Source organism: Neolamprologus brichardi, chromosome 8, assembly GCF_056152115.1.
Source record: "Neolamprologus brichardi isolate AB-2024 chromosome 8, ASM5615211v1, whole genome shotgun sequence".
Lineage (NCBI taxonomy): Eukaryota > Metazoa > Chordata > Actinopteri > Cichliformes > Cichlidae > Neolamprologus > Neolamprologus brichardi.
Window position 1 is genome coordinate 14,809,560 of NC_142111.1, and position 15,668 is coordinate 14,825,227.

Consider the following 15,668-nt stretch of genomic DNA (forward strand, 5'->3'; position numbering starts at 1 on the left):
TACAGATGGTAAAAACATTTCTTTAATTTCATTTTCACTTACCATCAAATTATTGTAATCAAAACCAAAAAAATATCCTTTACAAATACAGGCTAGCTGTGTTCATACAAATTAAAACTGTTGGATAAATACACCAGCCTTTCAACAGTTTCTTGATACAGAAAAACAAAACCCAAAAAGGAAATAGACGCTAGGACTACAAAGGTATGTTAAGGTCGTGTATCATTTACATAATTCATACGCGTATGCATGTGTATGTTTTTTGTATGAGCTCTTCTGTGTATTTGTTTATGACTGTGTGCCATCTAAATGATTGTCCGTGCCTCATCTTGGGCCAAGCTTCAAGGGAGCTTTAGGAGATGAGAGGTTCCTCCTGCCGTGGTGCGGCTTCACCTTCAGGTTTTGTTTTGGTGCTGGTTTCAAGTAAAAATGAAGCTGTCAGGGACCAGGTGGAATAAAAGGTGTGAGTTAGTTTATTTAGAAGACATAAAAACACACACACCACACAATAACTGCAAGTTTGGTCAGACCAACCATACGAGCAGAAACCAACCTGTATGGCCTCAGCTGGTCCCACTGTGACAGTGCTGGTGAAAGGGAGGTAACCGGGCGCAGAGGCTGTTACAGTGTAAGTGCCTGGCAACAGAAGTCTGAAGTAGTCGCCATCAACTCCTGGAGGAGCACATGTAAGGAAAATTATGAGACTCGTACAGTTGCTGTATCTTAATTAATTAAACATATTCCTGGAGTGCCACCAATATGTCGACAATGACGGTAGTTTTTAACATAAAAAATAATTCACACTAAATAAAGAAAGTTGTTTGTGCCAAATTGGAAACTGATTATGAACTACGCGATGCCATTATGCCAATATGGATCCTCTGAGGAATGTTTGCAGTACTTTGTTAAATATGTGGCATGAAGAATTAAAGTAGCTCTAAAGGCAAAAAAAGGGGCTAATCCCTGTAGTAGTGAGATGCACCTGTTGAACTGGCTGGTGAGTGTACAGGCTGCACGTCTTGATAGGCAGTGTTGGGGAGTAACGGAATACATGTACCGCCGTTACCTATTTAAAATACAAAATATGAGTAACTGTATTCCGTTACAGTTACCGTTTAAAAAGGTGGTATTTAGAATACAGTTACTTTGTTGAAATAAATGGATTACACGGCGGTACTTCCCTGTTTCATATTGTAGCGGGTCAGGACTGTTTGGGTTTTATTTGACAGCTACGTTCTGTTGTTCCAGGTGGCAGCGTTACGGTTGCCATGGTTACAGGGTGACGCTCTCTCTCTGCGTGTTTCCTGGGTGAGAGAGCGCCTGTTGTTGTTGTGCTAAGCTAATAGGCAGAATGCTACAGGTATAGCTCTAAAGAATGTAGCATCATAGGCAGTGTAGTCCGTGCTGCAGGGAGAATGGACTGCCATACCCATTATGTGTCTGTGAGCGAGGGAGGGAGAAAAAGGAAAAGTACGAGCTGTCATCGAGCATAAACGGGAGCTGGAAGCATGTAAATATAATAATAACCACTGCAGCCAAGAAGAGTGCTTGATGAGCCCAGTTGTAAGTAAGCTATTAAGCTGTTAAAGCTAGTTTTCGGGTACGAGCCCGACACAGAACCCACCGTATTAGTCAGAGGTCCCTTTACTACGGTTTGGAGCCGCGGACCTTCAGTAACAGTAATAAATCACCCCAATAGTACATTCATGTAGTTGTAAACAGCATGATAATATATTAAGTAATCCAAAGTATTCAGAATACGTTACTCTCATTGAGTAACGTAACGGAATACGTTACAGAATACATTTTGGGGCATGTATTCTGTAATCTGTAATGGAATACATTTTAAAAGTAACCTTCCCAACACTGTTGATAGGTGACTTTAATATCTCTCAAGTTGCATTTCCACCACTGACCAGTAGAGGATGACTTGCTCCGTTATATCTGTGCTTGACTTCCACACCACACCATTAGATGCACTTGACTGTCCTTTTGCGTGTGAGGATTGAATGCACTTTTAAAATTTGGATATCATACTAACATTTAGTTCATCGCTGAAAGTCTTGTCGAGGTTGCGTCTTGTTTCATTCTGTTTTATTTCCAAAGGATCATATTTTTATGGAACTGAGACTCAAAGTCGACTTCTGGCTGCTCGAGGCATTCGATTCATGCAGAAGTTATTGTTAGTGCCTGCCATTAGTCATGCAGTATGTGTCCTTGTCTCATTTTGAAATGAGATGTTATCAAACACTGGTCTTCTATTTCACTGGCTGGGACACTAGACAATCAGTCACTATAAATCCAGCTTCCACACCTATCAAGTTTTGGAGTAAAAGAAAAAACACTAACAACCACATATACACCAAAAGTCCCTGTTACCTGCGGTCACGTCATGGTTGATGCCAGCTACTGAGATCTCTGCTTTGCTGATGGGGTTGTTGTTTTCATCATACACCATGCCTTTTATCCCATGATGCACCTGAGAAAAGATGAAACATGTGCATACTTCAAATATTGAAGTATATTTAATAAAATCTAAGGTTTGGAAATTGGATTCCTATCATCTGTTTGATGTGTAAAGCTGTCTGTAGTTGTAAGAGCTTAAAAAAGGAAGGTGACTGGATGTCTTTAAGTTTTTTTGAAGACGTTTGACCTCATCCAGAATTTTTCTTCAAAGCTTTCAGCACTTACTTATGTTTATTAGCACATACGCTCAAAACCCTGAAACCTAAAGTCTGAAATACTGACTTAAAGGGATTTGATTACATGAACATTTTGTTACAAAACTTTAGATTTAATGGAATCTGTTCATTTACTTTCTCGGTATACATTCAGTTTATACATATTTTCCCAAATGATTAATTATTTATATATTTCAGTTGCATTTTGCTCAAAATTATTGCTTAATGTTTAAAAGAGAAAGATTATACTTGAATATACTTTTTATATATATAGTTTTTTTTTGAGAAAATACTGTATGTGCTAATAAATATGAGTGAATATGAAGGAATCCTAAGCTACATTTCTACACCTCAGACTTAATTAACACTGCTTAGGCTCAGCAGTGTTCAGCAGCTAAAAAAAGACCAGAACAGCATCTGCAGGCCCAGTTTAGTTTGTTTAATCAGTGCTTTGCAAAAAAATATATGCAACTGGGGGCCCACCCTTACAGAAACATTATTAGTGGCAAAGCATCGCTTTTTAAATCTCAGTGGAATAAAGGACATGTTGTTGTCCTCAGACCACGGCCTTGTTCCATCCTCGAAGAAGGTTAAAAGTCAGATTACTCATATTACACAGAATTTCACGCATCTAATTTTTTGGTCACTTTATCCCAGAGGCGACTGCGAATATTCACAAGACACCAGGGCAGCAGACTCACGACTTCTCGCAGTTGGGTTTTTATGTGTAATAGTGTAGCTGTGTATGTGTGGTGCATTGAGCTCCAATAAATTAAATACTCTTTCAGTATAACTCTGATTTGCCAAATTTCGTCATGTGCAAACCTGTTCTAGGTATGAAACCAGCGCTTCCCGGTTGCCCAGCCATTCTCTCGGCAGTGCTGATGCCGGAGGAAACTTATCGCAGCTCAGCTCCAGAGTGATCTCGAAGCAGTTGGTGTACAAGTAGTTGAAGTCCTGCATGCCTGAAACACAGATAAATATTTTAGGAGGACAATAAATGTATTAATGTGGCTCTTCACTTTAGATTTCTAGGTCTTTGCAACAGGACGCATTAGTTATATTTATAGATTCAAAGTGTTTTTTTCCACCACGCTTTGCCTCTTGAGGAAGCTGTTCAAAATTATATAAGTTGCTTTAAAAAAAATCTTCTGTTTTTGGCTTTACAATATGGCTCCACTTTTCATCAAAAACAAATGTACAAGGAGCCAGAAGGGAGGGAAGGTTCATATGTAACCCCACAGACCCCGACATAACACTTGGAGCATAAAGACCTGGTAAAATAAACATAGCATGCTGCTTCTAAGTGAGACTCTGGGCGTTTTCAGTCAGTTCAAAAGCTCGTATGACTCAAGTGAAAAGCTCATCAGACTCACACTGCTGAGGAGAAACCAGAGCAGCCTGGATCAGGACTTGCGCATCAAAGAAATGGGGGTTGTTATTGTTGCAGTTGCAGATTAACCGAGCTGAAACTGAATATATGCCCAGAGAGTTGGATAAACTTGGTATTTTTTAACTTCCAAGAATTCATTACTGTAACAGTGCATTACTGTAAGCTTTCATTAAAAAGCATCACACAAGTTTTCCAGCCTTTAAGCGAACCGTGAGAGGGTGAGGAGTATAAGTTTCGTGCGAGCGCCTAAGGCTGTGTGACTCCTGAGAGGGTCTCTGCCAGCATGGAGGAGGAGGTTTAATGAATGCATATTTTCAGCTATTACAAGAAATTTCACAAAATTCAAAACTCTCTTCAAGCTTCAGTTCCATTTATAGAGAGTTTATGGGATCTTACACAAAAAAAAGAGCGGTGGGGAGGCCAGCTGAGCCGTATGATTCGTTTCAACCTCACTAAAAGGCGAGGTCCTCTCCAGCTTAGTTAAAATTTAAAGGATCCTTTACTTAAAGAAAAAAAGGAATTGTCACCACTAAGGTTGCCTTGTAGACTTTAACCCTTTAAAGCCTGGACCATGAAATAAATAATTGCTAGAAAAATCAAATTTAAAAAAACGGAGTCAACTGAAAATGTTCAGGTCCACAGACCCTTCAGAAAGCTTGGAGAACTACTGCTCAAGGTCTGGCTTCCTGGAAGCAAAATATAAAGAAATTAGAGGTGACTCAAGACTTTTTCAGAGTGCTGCATGCTGCCTGCTGATGGTGCAGATCGTATTGAATGGGTGCCTTTTACACCCCCTGTCCACCGCTCTACTGCTAGCTGGCAGTGTGCAAGAGGTAAGGGGGTTTAAGGCAAGCGCAGACCCAGTGCATGATGACACTGGAGAAGCGTGCCTTGCGAGCCAGTCAGTGTATTTCATTCATGCTGAAGGTAATGACAGCAGGAAGCCATCACTCAGATAGCCTTGTCTTTCTTTAGCAGGAGAATTACAGCGATTGTTCCACAGCACATGGAAATTTTGCATGTAGGCAAGGAACAATGTGTTTTGACTGTGTGCTCGTGTGGCAGGGCATTTTTTCAGCTCATTTTTATTTAAACTGATAATTTAGCTATTATCTTCTTTGGCTTTCAAATTCCAAAATGTCTGGGGGGGTGTGTAATAGTTTACTTTCTAAGTAGCTGATTATATTATGAGTTTGTACATACTGGAATGTTGGCAACCAGTACTTTTCTGGAAACCTAAGAGGTCAGGACAGTTAGTGTTGTTGGTGTTGAGCTACAGCACTAACTTTTGTGGTGCCAAAGCAGCATAATAGAAATCCAGATGCAGACTCACTGGCCAAAAATAGATGTAAACAGCGTGTAAATAATTTAGTTTGAATTACAATTAATTCGATTACGAAAGCCAGCCTCAGCAATAATTTAGAGACTGCTCCAAGTGAGTCTCTTGTGCTTTTACTATGCATTGCTGTTGTCTTACCTTCTGCTCAGGAGAAGACGTTTTGCTCACCTTTGGACAACGAGTACCAGCTGGCCCCATTGGTGATCCCCTCATCAAAGTAGTCGCCACAGTTCCAGCCCTTGTGCATCCAGCCGTGAGCGTATGAGTAGGTCCTCGCCAACTGTCATCACACACAAAAGGACACGGGCCCATTCGTCCACGTGTTTTCATCCCCACACAACAGGCAGTGACGGTATGAGATGTGTGTCACATCTGGAAATTTGAATCTGTCGCGCACCTTTCTGAAGATCTTGTCATCAGGCGTGGCCGAATAGGTGGTCCGCCCTCGAATGCGGCCATCTCTCGACTTGTCGAAGGGGTAATTGGCCACCACGGCTCCTCCGTGAAGATTTGCTGACAGGATGAAGTTGTAGTTTTGCATCCATTTTATCACAGCCAAAGTCTCTGGTTGAACCTGGGGAGGATGAGAAGCAGGACATTTAAGATTTACTGTACTTGCAGGACCACATGCATGCATCTTTATTCCAATTCCCCAAATGAAACAATCTAATCCCACTTGAGAACCTGTCAAAATGTCTCTAAATCATCAAATAAGTTATAATGCAGAATCCCATACAGTCCTTTAAGTCACCTGAGATATTTCCCAAACAACATCAGCGGGTTGACATCTGGTTTTCTTTTCATCCAAAGCTGCTGGCTTCTCTGGTTGGCTGCTTATCTGGACAAACCCCGGTTTCCTCTGCTTTGCCTTATGGACATATTTTCTCTCTGCCTTTCTTTTTTACTTAATCATTTTGCAAAAATGGTTAGAGTTTAAAGAATCTTCTACTTTGCTCAAGCACATTTAATGATTCACCTAGCTCCTCCTAAATGCATCAGGCATGGTTAGCTTCATGGTTAAAGAATGCCAACCATTTCAGTTTGTGATAAATTTAATAAGAATATACAAAATTCACAAACTGAAGCTGGACTTAGCAACAAAGGAGTGGAAACACAACAGTTACGTGTACATATAATTCATAATATGCAAACTGATTTAAAGGTTTTTGATCTTTTTGCTAATTAATTCATCAAATTCTGCATGAACAGGATCAGCCTCAGCCAGATGGCATCTCCATTGCATTGCTGCAGACCTTGAAATTCCACTTGGGGCTGCCATTTATTTTCTCTGTCAGCGTTAACTCTCCTCACACTCTCAGAGCCATTTATCACGTTTGGAGACGAGGCGTAATACCTCTCCTTGAATATGGTATGTAGGACAATAAACACAGTCTGACTCTGTTCAAGAATAATCAAGCTGATCAGAGCCCAGTGACCTTGAACAGAGCAGCTGTAAGCAAGAGGTCTGGCTCCTGTTTTGAACGCCGGCAGGAATTTATTATCTGTAGCTCTTTATATATACTTGTGCATCCTTTGAAATAAGGGCTGTCACCGCGGTGTAGGGTTACACACGAAGGACAGACACGGCCATATCGCAGAGCTCTACTAACAACAGAGGATACTACCCCATATTAAATGCAAAGAGAAGCAAATCAAACATTCTGGATCACTTAGAGGATCGCTGACAGTCTGAAGTTAGTTTTCACACTGGGTGAGGGATGGCCTCTGGAGGCCAGTCAAATGTCTGTGGATACTTTTGCAAAAGGAGCCTTGTTTTATGTCGGACTCTTCTGGGGCTCTGTAAATAAGGTATTTCTAAGAGAAATGAAAGTGAAACTTGGAAAATGTGCTGCTGCCCAGTTCTCAGTCTTATTTTAGCACATCTCAGTTTAGTCTTGCACTTGTTCCAGTGAAGAAAGTTTCATCACTTAGCTAAATTAGTAAAAGCTGCATTCTCGAGCCTGCAGGGCTTGAGGCTTTATGTGAGAATGTATTCCTGACCAGCATAAATGAAGCAGCTGTAAGACAAGCACAGTTACCCTTTTGTGTTTCTGCATCAGGAGACAGTCATATGTACAGACTCCCTGGCTCTCTGGTGCAGTTAGAGGTTAAAAAACACAATTTTCCACCTTTGCTTGGGAACAGATTGTGGTGTGGCGACAGGGAAAGAAAAGGAAAACTACACTGAAACCACCTCTCTGTAATGACATGCCCTGTCAAAACTGCTTAAAACACTGAAAAGAGTTATTTTGAGGGAAGAGAAATCAATCACGCACTCATTTTAAAGCACTGATATGACTTTCTTTGTTTCCTAAAGGATAATATTTACTCCTCATAAACTGAAATCAAGCACATTGCATGCTTGCAATCCACTTGGCAACTGGATTAAAGCAGAGATGTCAAACTCATTCAAATTTTTCATTTCACAGACCATATACAGCTCACTTTGAGTTTAACTGGACCAGTGAAACTTCCATTTCTCTCAGTATAAAGAAGTAAACAACACCTTTAATTCATGAGATGTTTTAATATAAGACAAAGAAGTGGTCACCTCGGTTTTTCTGACATGGTAACAAACATGCAACTGTATTAAATTAAAGAAATCCATCAGCACGACTCTGGTTTTAAATTATAAGAATTCAACGTGTAAAATTACAGAAAAGGTTTCGGTAGCTCATTGCTCAGACTGTCCTGTAAATACAGAACAGACTATCACGACTAATTCAGAGAAAATGTTTTAGTTTTTTTACTGTAGACCAACAGAAATGTCTATGACTGTATTAGTGTAGCTAGCATCAATGTCCATGGGAAGGGCTTTATTAATAGGAAAAGCTGCAATAAACTTATAAAAAATACAGTTAGAAGTCTCAAATTTACACCCTTGTCTTTGTCTGGGCATTTCTAGCCCCCGGGCCTTATGTTTGACACCCTGACCTAAAGCATACCCTGTTTCATTTTTCCCCCCCTAATAAATAATTTACAAAGTGAACATGTTATATTTAATAAGACTCGACACGAGCAAGTGAGACCATAAATGCGTAAGGAAAACACTGAGGTCATAAACCAAATGAGGGTCATTTTCTCGTAGGCTTCTACCCACCTCTTGCTCTGTGACAGCTGAAATACCCCCGCCCCTCCTCCGCACGTGCACGTAAGTCGGTGAAGTTGATTTCTTTTTGGGACTCCCCATAAGAAGAAGGGTTTAAATGTATGTTTAAGACACTTCTACGAGGATTATATCCGTCTTTTCTTTACAGTCTATCAGTAAATCTAGCTATAAGTATTTTAATTTGGACGGTTCAAGATATAATCAACTTTGGGTTCATATTTCAGTTCTCAAAACATGAAGCTATCTATCAGTTATAATAAAAACTGACTGTCCTTAAGAGGGAGGAATTTTATTTTTCAAGGAAACTATGAACAACAGCCCTACTGGAGGCTGCAGTCGAGACACCCCCAAGGATCTGACCTTAATAGTTAAAATGTACTTTTTGGCAGGATAGTGGACTGTTTGACAGCACGCACTCTCATGTTACTCTCCACTGTTCATTTTACACTTCAGTGATCTGAAATAAGTACACATTGCGCTACAAAGGCCATTCAATCACCCAGAATGAAGCCAGGTCTCTCCCACAGCCAATCTGAACTCTGCTGCTTACGCCGAAACTCTGAGGCACATTTTTCTTCCTTAGTCTCAGTCACCGTGTAAGTGTGGCAGGTTTATATAGTGTCTATTCTATGTAGAGAGCATCTGTACTTTTATTGTGCAGACATAGCAATGTGCAGACAGTTTTGGGTAAAATAGCAGCAAAGTGAGGAGTCAGCCAGTGCCTCAGGGTAACAGTAACACTCTGACGCCGCAGAGTGGCTCACTGTAACTTCTCATGATGGTGATGAAAACCAAAAAATGTTTAGCTGAGGCTCAAAGTCCTCATAAACAGTGCATATAGTTAATCGCATGTTATGACCCAGAGAAGAAGAAGGCTGTTGGCGGCGGGGGGGGGGGCTTCTTCTTCTTGGGGTGTTTTTTCTCAGCTCCAGCATCTAAAGAAATATGCAAACTAATATGACTTACCAACGCTTTTGTTCCAGTTTGTTCCAGTTTGCGGAGCTAGGTTGCCAGTTACCCCACCTGTTTCATATTTCAAAGACTCCAAATACGAATGAGGGCAACCACAGTGTCTATGCTAAGAGCTATAGCCTGCTATGTGCAAGATAAGCAAACAGGTCTAGGCTATACAGACACGCAGAAAAAAGTCACAAAATGATACAGAGGACCTACCAAGGAGTCTACTGAGTCTACTCACATTTAAATATATGGACTTTTTTATTATTTAGCTGAGACACAGCTGGCACTGGAATCTCATCCAGTGCAGATCTCATGAATTTGTTTATGTCAACAAAGTTAAAGCCAAGATAACCCAACTATGTTACAGCTGCTCATTATTCAGCTTCGCTCACACGCTCACACGAGCATGATAAATGCCCTCATCCATCCTCCTCCTCGCTCCCTCCTTCTCTCTCACCCACATATGCTCCGAGCCACACACACTTGCGTACGCACACGGACACTTTAACACACACGTACACCCTCAAACGGTTTCCGTGTATTCAGCAGAACTGACCTGATGCTCCCAGTTGTCCGGGAGGGGCAGGTGGTGGTTTCGTCCTTTGGTTTTCTCGTAGTAGTACATGAGCGCGTTCAGGTCCGGAAAGTCGCGGTTTAGATCGATTTCTCTGGCGTTCCCTCGACCCACTAGGTAACCGTTGAACTCCGGACCCTGTTGATGCACAGATCACAAAAAAAAAAAACATATTTTTTTTAAACTGGTGAGTAATCTTGCTCTTTCCCACCAGAATGATTAAATGATCATATTTTGGCTTGTGACGTTAAGGTTTCCTGAGGTCAAGTTATGAGCTCAAATTTCTCAGAAGCAGTAAAACAAAGCTGAATTTATTATTCCCCAGTCCTCAGAGGCTATCTATAGAGCAACAACAGTCAAGTATTTTTCCCAAAACTGAGTTTTAAGACCGTGCAACAAATCCATGGTACTGAGTGTGCTAACAGCCGGACAGATAGACTGTCACAATCGATTAAAAGTACCCAAAGTCAAAGCACTTTAAGCAAAAAGCTCAAGTTCTCTTAGGCAGTTTTTTTTCTACTGCTGGATCTTAATGATGTCATGTGGGCACAGAAGCCCCTCCTACCTGCTGTTATGCCTTCTGGATGCAAGGGACAGGCAATCAGAAGAAATCTGGCTTAAAGGGAACAGCTTTTTTCCCCCTCACTACAGTAAGCATGGTAAACAATACTCCAACTAAACATCGAATTAGTTAGCACTGTCATTGCAAGCATGTTAGGATGCTAACATTTCAGTTTAGTTAAAAGGTCTGTTTTGCTTAAATGCAGCGTCACAGGGGCATCACTAACTGTAGACTTGTTTTATTTTATGAGTGCCTTGAAATTTTCTTATTTGTTTGCATCTTTAGCTTAAACCTTTAATCTTAAATGTCACTGTATGTTTTTATATATCAAGTAAAGCAAGGGGGCAATTTAAGAAGCTCTTTTTTGATTGGTTTGACTTTCCTCTGTATTTCAGCGTGAGACTTTCTAAGACTTTGCAAAAGAGCTGACTGACCTGTGTGTTGGTGTCTATAGCTTACATTTTCTGATAAGATTTCTTCTTCTTGTTATTTTTTTTCCCTAAAAGCTTGATCACAACACTGAGTCGCCAAGGATGCTTTAAAATGAAACTGCCTTGCCGTTTTTGAACAGATGCTGCTGCACCCAAACATCTGCTGACGCAACTAATTACAGTGCAGTATGTATGTGTCGTCTGAGTGGCAAGGAGAGGGACTGTCATGTGAAGCTGGTCGCTTCAGGACATATCATTAGCCAGCAAGAGACTGTGTGTGTATTTGTGTTGGAGCAGTCTGCGTGTGTATCAGTTGTTTCACGGCCCATAATTACCCCTGACACAAAGTTAGGGGCTTTCTTGGGAAGCTGATAGTTGGGATTATTACAGACGCAAGCAAACAGTGGAGAAAAATCATCAACTACTGTTTGACTCGTAGTCGCTCGTCTCACACAAACACACACACACACACACACACGTATTTGTTTAAAAATCCTAAAAGATCAGATGGACTGAGCTGTGTGGCTCGCAGGTGTTTAGTTTCACTCAGGGACCTCAACATTTCTAATATTTCCACTGCCAAGAACAAAACCAAGGGAAAAGAAAATATAGATTTTTTTTTCTCCTTCTTTGCGCGGGGGACGGTTTCTTTGAAAAAACACAGCCAGAGACGTCCCAGAGGGAGTTTTGTTTTGGCACGTCTAAGCCTAAAGCTCAAATTACCTGTCTGGCAGCCACCTCGTAGCCATCGGGGTTCATGGAAGGCAGGATGTGGATGCGCGTGTCGTGGATCAGCCTCACGATTCGCTGGTTTCTGGCGCGGTACTCCTCGCACAAGAACTGGGAGAACTTGATGAGAAGCTCACGCCCAAGCACCTCGTTGCCATGCATGTTGCCCACGTACTTGAACTCGGGCTCCACTGGGGAGGGAGTGGAGAAGCAGAGGGGGCATGAAGTTACGAAAAAAGCCACACAGAGCTGTCAAGTATCGCATTTAAAACAGATGACCTGAGGAAACACATGCAGACGCCACAGTCGCAGAAATTTCCTGATAAGGATGTTCTTACAGACATAAGCTCTGGAAATTGTGCTGATTGAATTATCTGGATGAGTTATGTGTATTTGCCACCAATGTATCAGCCTTGCTCTCTGTGCAGGGTTTCTTCCCCCTGAGGATCCCTTTATTAATCACTGCTGAGGGAAGCAAAAACCCCCCAAGCACGGTTACCAGAGGTCAGACCTATGACTTAACACTAGATACAAATTTGCGCTAAATTTGACACTAAAACCATCACATCAAAGAATAAGCGCTTGTGTTTTTTTTTTTCGCCATTGATACTTTCAAATCTATCAGCGCCCTTCACTAATTGTTTCAGGCATCCAAATGGCATGCTGGGCATTGCAACTCCCCTCTTTTTCTTTAGCACAGTTCCAACTGGCCATGAGTTCACAAAACAGCGCTGGCTCCAGCATGTAGTTTAAAAAGAAAGAAAGAAAACCCACACACACTCATTCAGCAGTATGTGAAACACATGAACTTCGTACAGAGTGCAGGAGGCTTGACCCAGACTACACCTCAGGTCACTCCCGCTTCATGAAGTGTTCAGTTCCTGTTTTTCACCCTCGGTCACCTTGCGACAGAACAGGCCTACATCCTTCAATTCTACTGAAGGAAGCTTCTGAGTATGCAAACACACAGAAAAAAAAGCAGGCTTGGCTGGAGCCAAAAAAGCATTCCCTTCAGTTGTCAAGCTTTTTTTTTAAATGCAAGAATGGAAAAATCTTTCACAGCATTTCCTTGATATGACATTTTGGCCAATTTCCAATGCAAACATTGGATATAATCATACAGCAGCTTCAAACTAAATACCTGAAGAGCTGATTCAGTGGTTTTTGTGGGAGTGTATTCAGGGTTAAATCCTTGATGACTCAAAGTGATTCTGTTTGTCATCTGCTACATTTTGTCAGTGGTCGGATGGCACAGAAAAATCAAAATGAATCACAGATGTTGACTCGATTCTTTCACTTTCTTCTTTCTTTTCCTTTTTTTTTTTGTTTTCACTTTTGAGTTTTCCTCAGTTTACAGCCAGTGATGTTCAAAGCACCCAATTCGGGATCATTTCACCGTTTCCTCCTCACTGTTAAGTCGCACAGTGGTTCGGCTTCATAAAGGCAAAATCCAAAGCTTGAGACAAAACTGAAGCTTGCAGACTCAGTCTCCTGCCAGCTATTCTCATTGTGTGTGGCAAAAAGTACAAGACAGATGAGGAGCCAGTAGCACAGGTTGTGCATTTGAAATCTATCATAGATTAATATCATTTGCAGATCTTTATCAGCTTTGTTGAGGAGTTGGGATTAAATTATTAAGCTGTTAAATGAATTCCATCCATCACGTTTTCTGCCAATTATCCACTTCGGGATAAAATGCAACATGAAATCATTGTACAGCATGTCACTGGGCTGTCAAACAACGGATCAGGTGTTACTTACATGCTTCGTGGTTGCCCGGGTTATCGCTGAACTCCAGGACATAGAGGTGGCGACCCTCCGCGCTGTGCCCGATGCTGTAAATGCGCGTGATGTAGGGGCATTCGCTCTGCACTGCAAACAGAGCTCGTACCATGTCCTCGTATTTGTGATGCTGGAAGTCTGAGCCCGACACCAGGAACCCCATCAGCCCCAGCAGGAGAGCACAGAGCCAGGGAAGAGTCCAGGGTTGCTGCATGGTCCCTTAGCCCAGGTTGTGCAGCGCAGGAGAGGCTGGTGAAGAGGCTGCCTGCAACTATGCAAACCACTCACAGGATTTCAGATGTATTCTCCTTCACACACCACACATACTGCTTGCTCCCTGCTTGCTCTTTTTCTTTCTTGTGCCCCTTCTTTTCTCCAGCTCTCTCTCTGCCTCCTCCCACATACAGTCCTCTCAGTGAAGAGCAAGTAAGGACAGCCCCCTGCTCCTTCTTTGTCTCACTCTCCTCCTCCAACAGCTGCTTCTCTCCCTCTCTCTTTCCCTTTGGGTGCTTGTCAAGTACATGCTACTTGCTTTATTAGGGGCTTCAAATGCTTCTGCTTTAAGTAGTTTGCCCCACAGCCCCCTGAGCTTTCGGCACACACACTCTGAATTTCATTCTGCCTCTGAGACACTCATTTTCCATCCCTTTCTTTGTCTCTAACTCTTGTTCTGTGCTCCCTTCCTGGGAAAGAGGGGTTGTTTCCACGGCACTGCTTTCCCCAACCCCTGCAGCCCTCAATCATCCATTCATTAACTCTTAAGTCAACACACAACCCCTGCGTGTGTGTGCACGCACATGTGAGTGTGTGTGTGTACGTGCATGCACATGCGCTTGCAGTCCACAGATGAATGAGTGTGAAAGCTCTTTTGCAACCTTTGAACTGGCTTTTGTAGCTCTGTTTCCCCAAAGCACTAACACATAGAAAAACATACCAACACAGGCTCTTGCAAAAAGACTAAATGCTGCAGTTAAACTTCTAAAAGGCACAGGACGATACTGAGATGCATGCATCCCGTACAAACACACACACACACACACACACACACACACTACGACTACTGCAGAGCGTGCAAGGGGTGCTGTCAATCAAGCCTGCTGGAGAAAAAAGGGAGCTTTTTCCTCGCAGAATGTTGTGCAACTGCTTGTAGAAGCTTAAAAAAATTGAGAGGGGAAAGCAAACGTGAGGCCAAGAGAAGAAGTAGCACATGGAAAATTGAGCAACAGGAGGCTCGGGAAAAGGAAGGAAAAAGGTAACAAAGACAAAGAAAGGAAGAACCCGACAAGGATGGAGGGAAAAGCAGGAGAGAAAAAGATGTGGCTGAGTGACGGTGGACAAAAGTGGATGAAGGCAAAATGTGCTTTTCTGTTTAAGGCTTTTACATTCGCATGTGGCAGCAGTGGCTTTCTAATAAACAAGCTCAAGTGAATGAGACCAGTCCTCACTGTCTCTGCCAGTGATTGTATTTCTGCGGCTCCACTGTTTACATATGTTATGCCTCAAAGCTCTGATCCCGCTCGCCAGTCTCGTTCACATCACCCTGCCAGGCCAAGTGTGCTCAGCTGTAACTGTCATTTGAGTCAAACAATCCAGCAAAAATCATCCCTCACCCTAACCAGACACATCTGTCATCGCCACTTTTTATAACATCACGAAAACAAAAACTCAGTTTTTCAGTCCAGAAGTCAAAACATCCATAAAGTCATCGAAGTCAAGCGTCAAGTTTTACCTTGAGTGATTTTATAAACAACTGGGAATAGATAGGACTATTTGGGTTTTCTGATTTGAACAAAACCTGCGAACAGTCCCACATTTCCTTTCCTAAAGAGCTTTGCATCCCAACAAATTCAGTTCAGTGTTCATAACCATTCTTACTGCTAAAAGCCAAAATCTGACACTGTAGCTGCAAAATTGCATTTGTCTGACACAGCGCATAGATGCATCATTGACTCATTCAGATGCTTTCAGTGGCTCTAAAAAAAAATACATATTGCAAGGCTGACATCTGCTGGACATAGCTGGTACTACACAGAGTACCATTACAGTATTTCAACATCAGACTAAGAATTATAAGCTCCAGTTAAGTTTAAAATACCTTAGTTGAAGGA

The 15,668-nt window shown here is 41.9% G+C and overlaps 1 protein-coding gene across 1 annotated transcript; it reads right to left on the reverse strand.

Annotated features, from left to right (window-relative positions):
- On the reverse strand, positions 1-13,968 carry cpn1 (carboxypeptidase N, polypeptide 1). Its single transcript, XM_006791215.3, has 9 exons — positions 13,540-13,968; positions 11,773-11,969; positions 10,039-10,194; positions 5,811-5,987; positions 5,582-5,693; positions 3,507-3,646; positions 2,380-2,479; positions 554-672; positions 1-435 (listed from the first exon to the last, which is right to left on the reverse strand). Exons 1-9 carry the CDS (start codon positions 13,772-13,774, stop codon positions 325-327), a joined length of 1,347 nt encoding a protein of 448 aa, XP_006791278.1. The 5' UTR covers positions 13,775-13,968; the 3' UTR covers positions 1-324.
- Between the last annotated feature and the right edge of the window lie 1,700 nt (positions 13,969-15,668).

Coding starts and splice junctions, on each gene's coding strand:
- cpn1 (XM_006791215.3), bottom strand. CDS start 13,774: ATGCAGCAACCCTGGACTCTTCCCTGGCTCTGTGCTCTCCTGCTGGGG. Junction 5,988..10,038: donor CGGACAACTGGGAGCATCAG/GTCAGTTCTGCT, acceptor CATCCTCCCCAG/GTTCAACCAGAGACTTTGGC. Junction 5,694..5,810: donor ATGACAAGATCTTCAGAAAG/GTGCGCGACAGA, acceptor GTGTGATGACAG/TTGGCGAGGACCTACTCATA.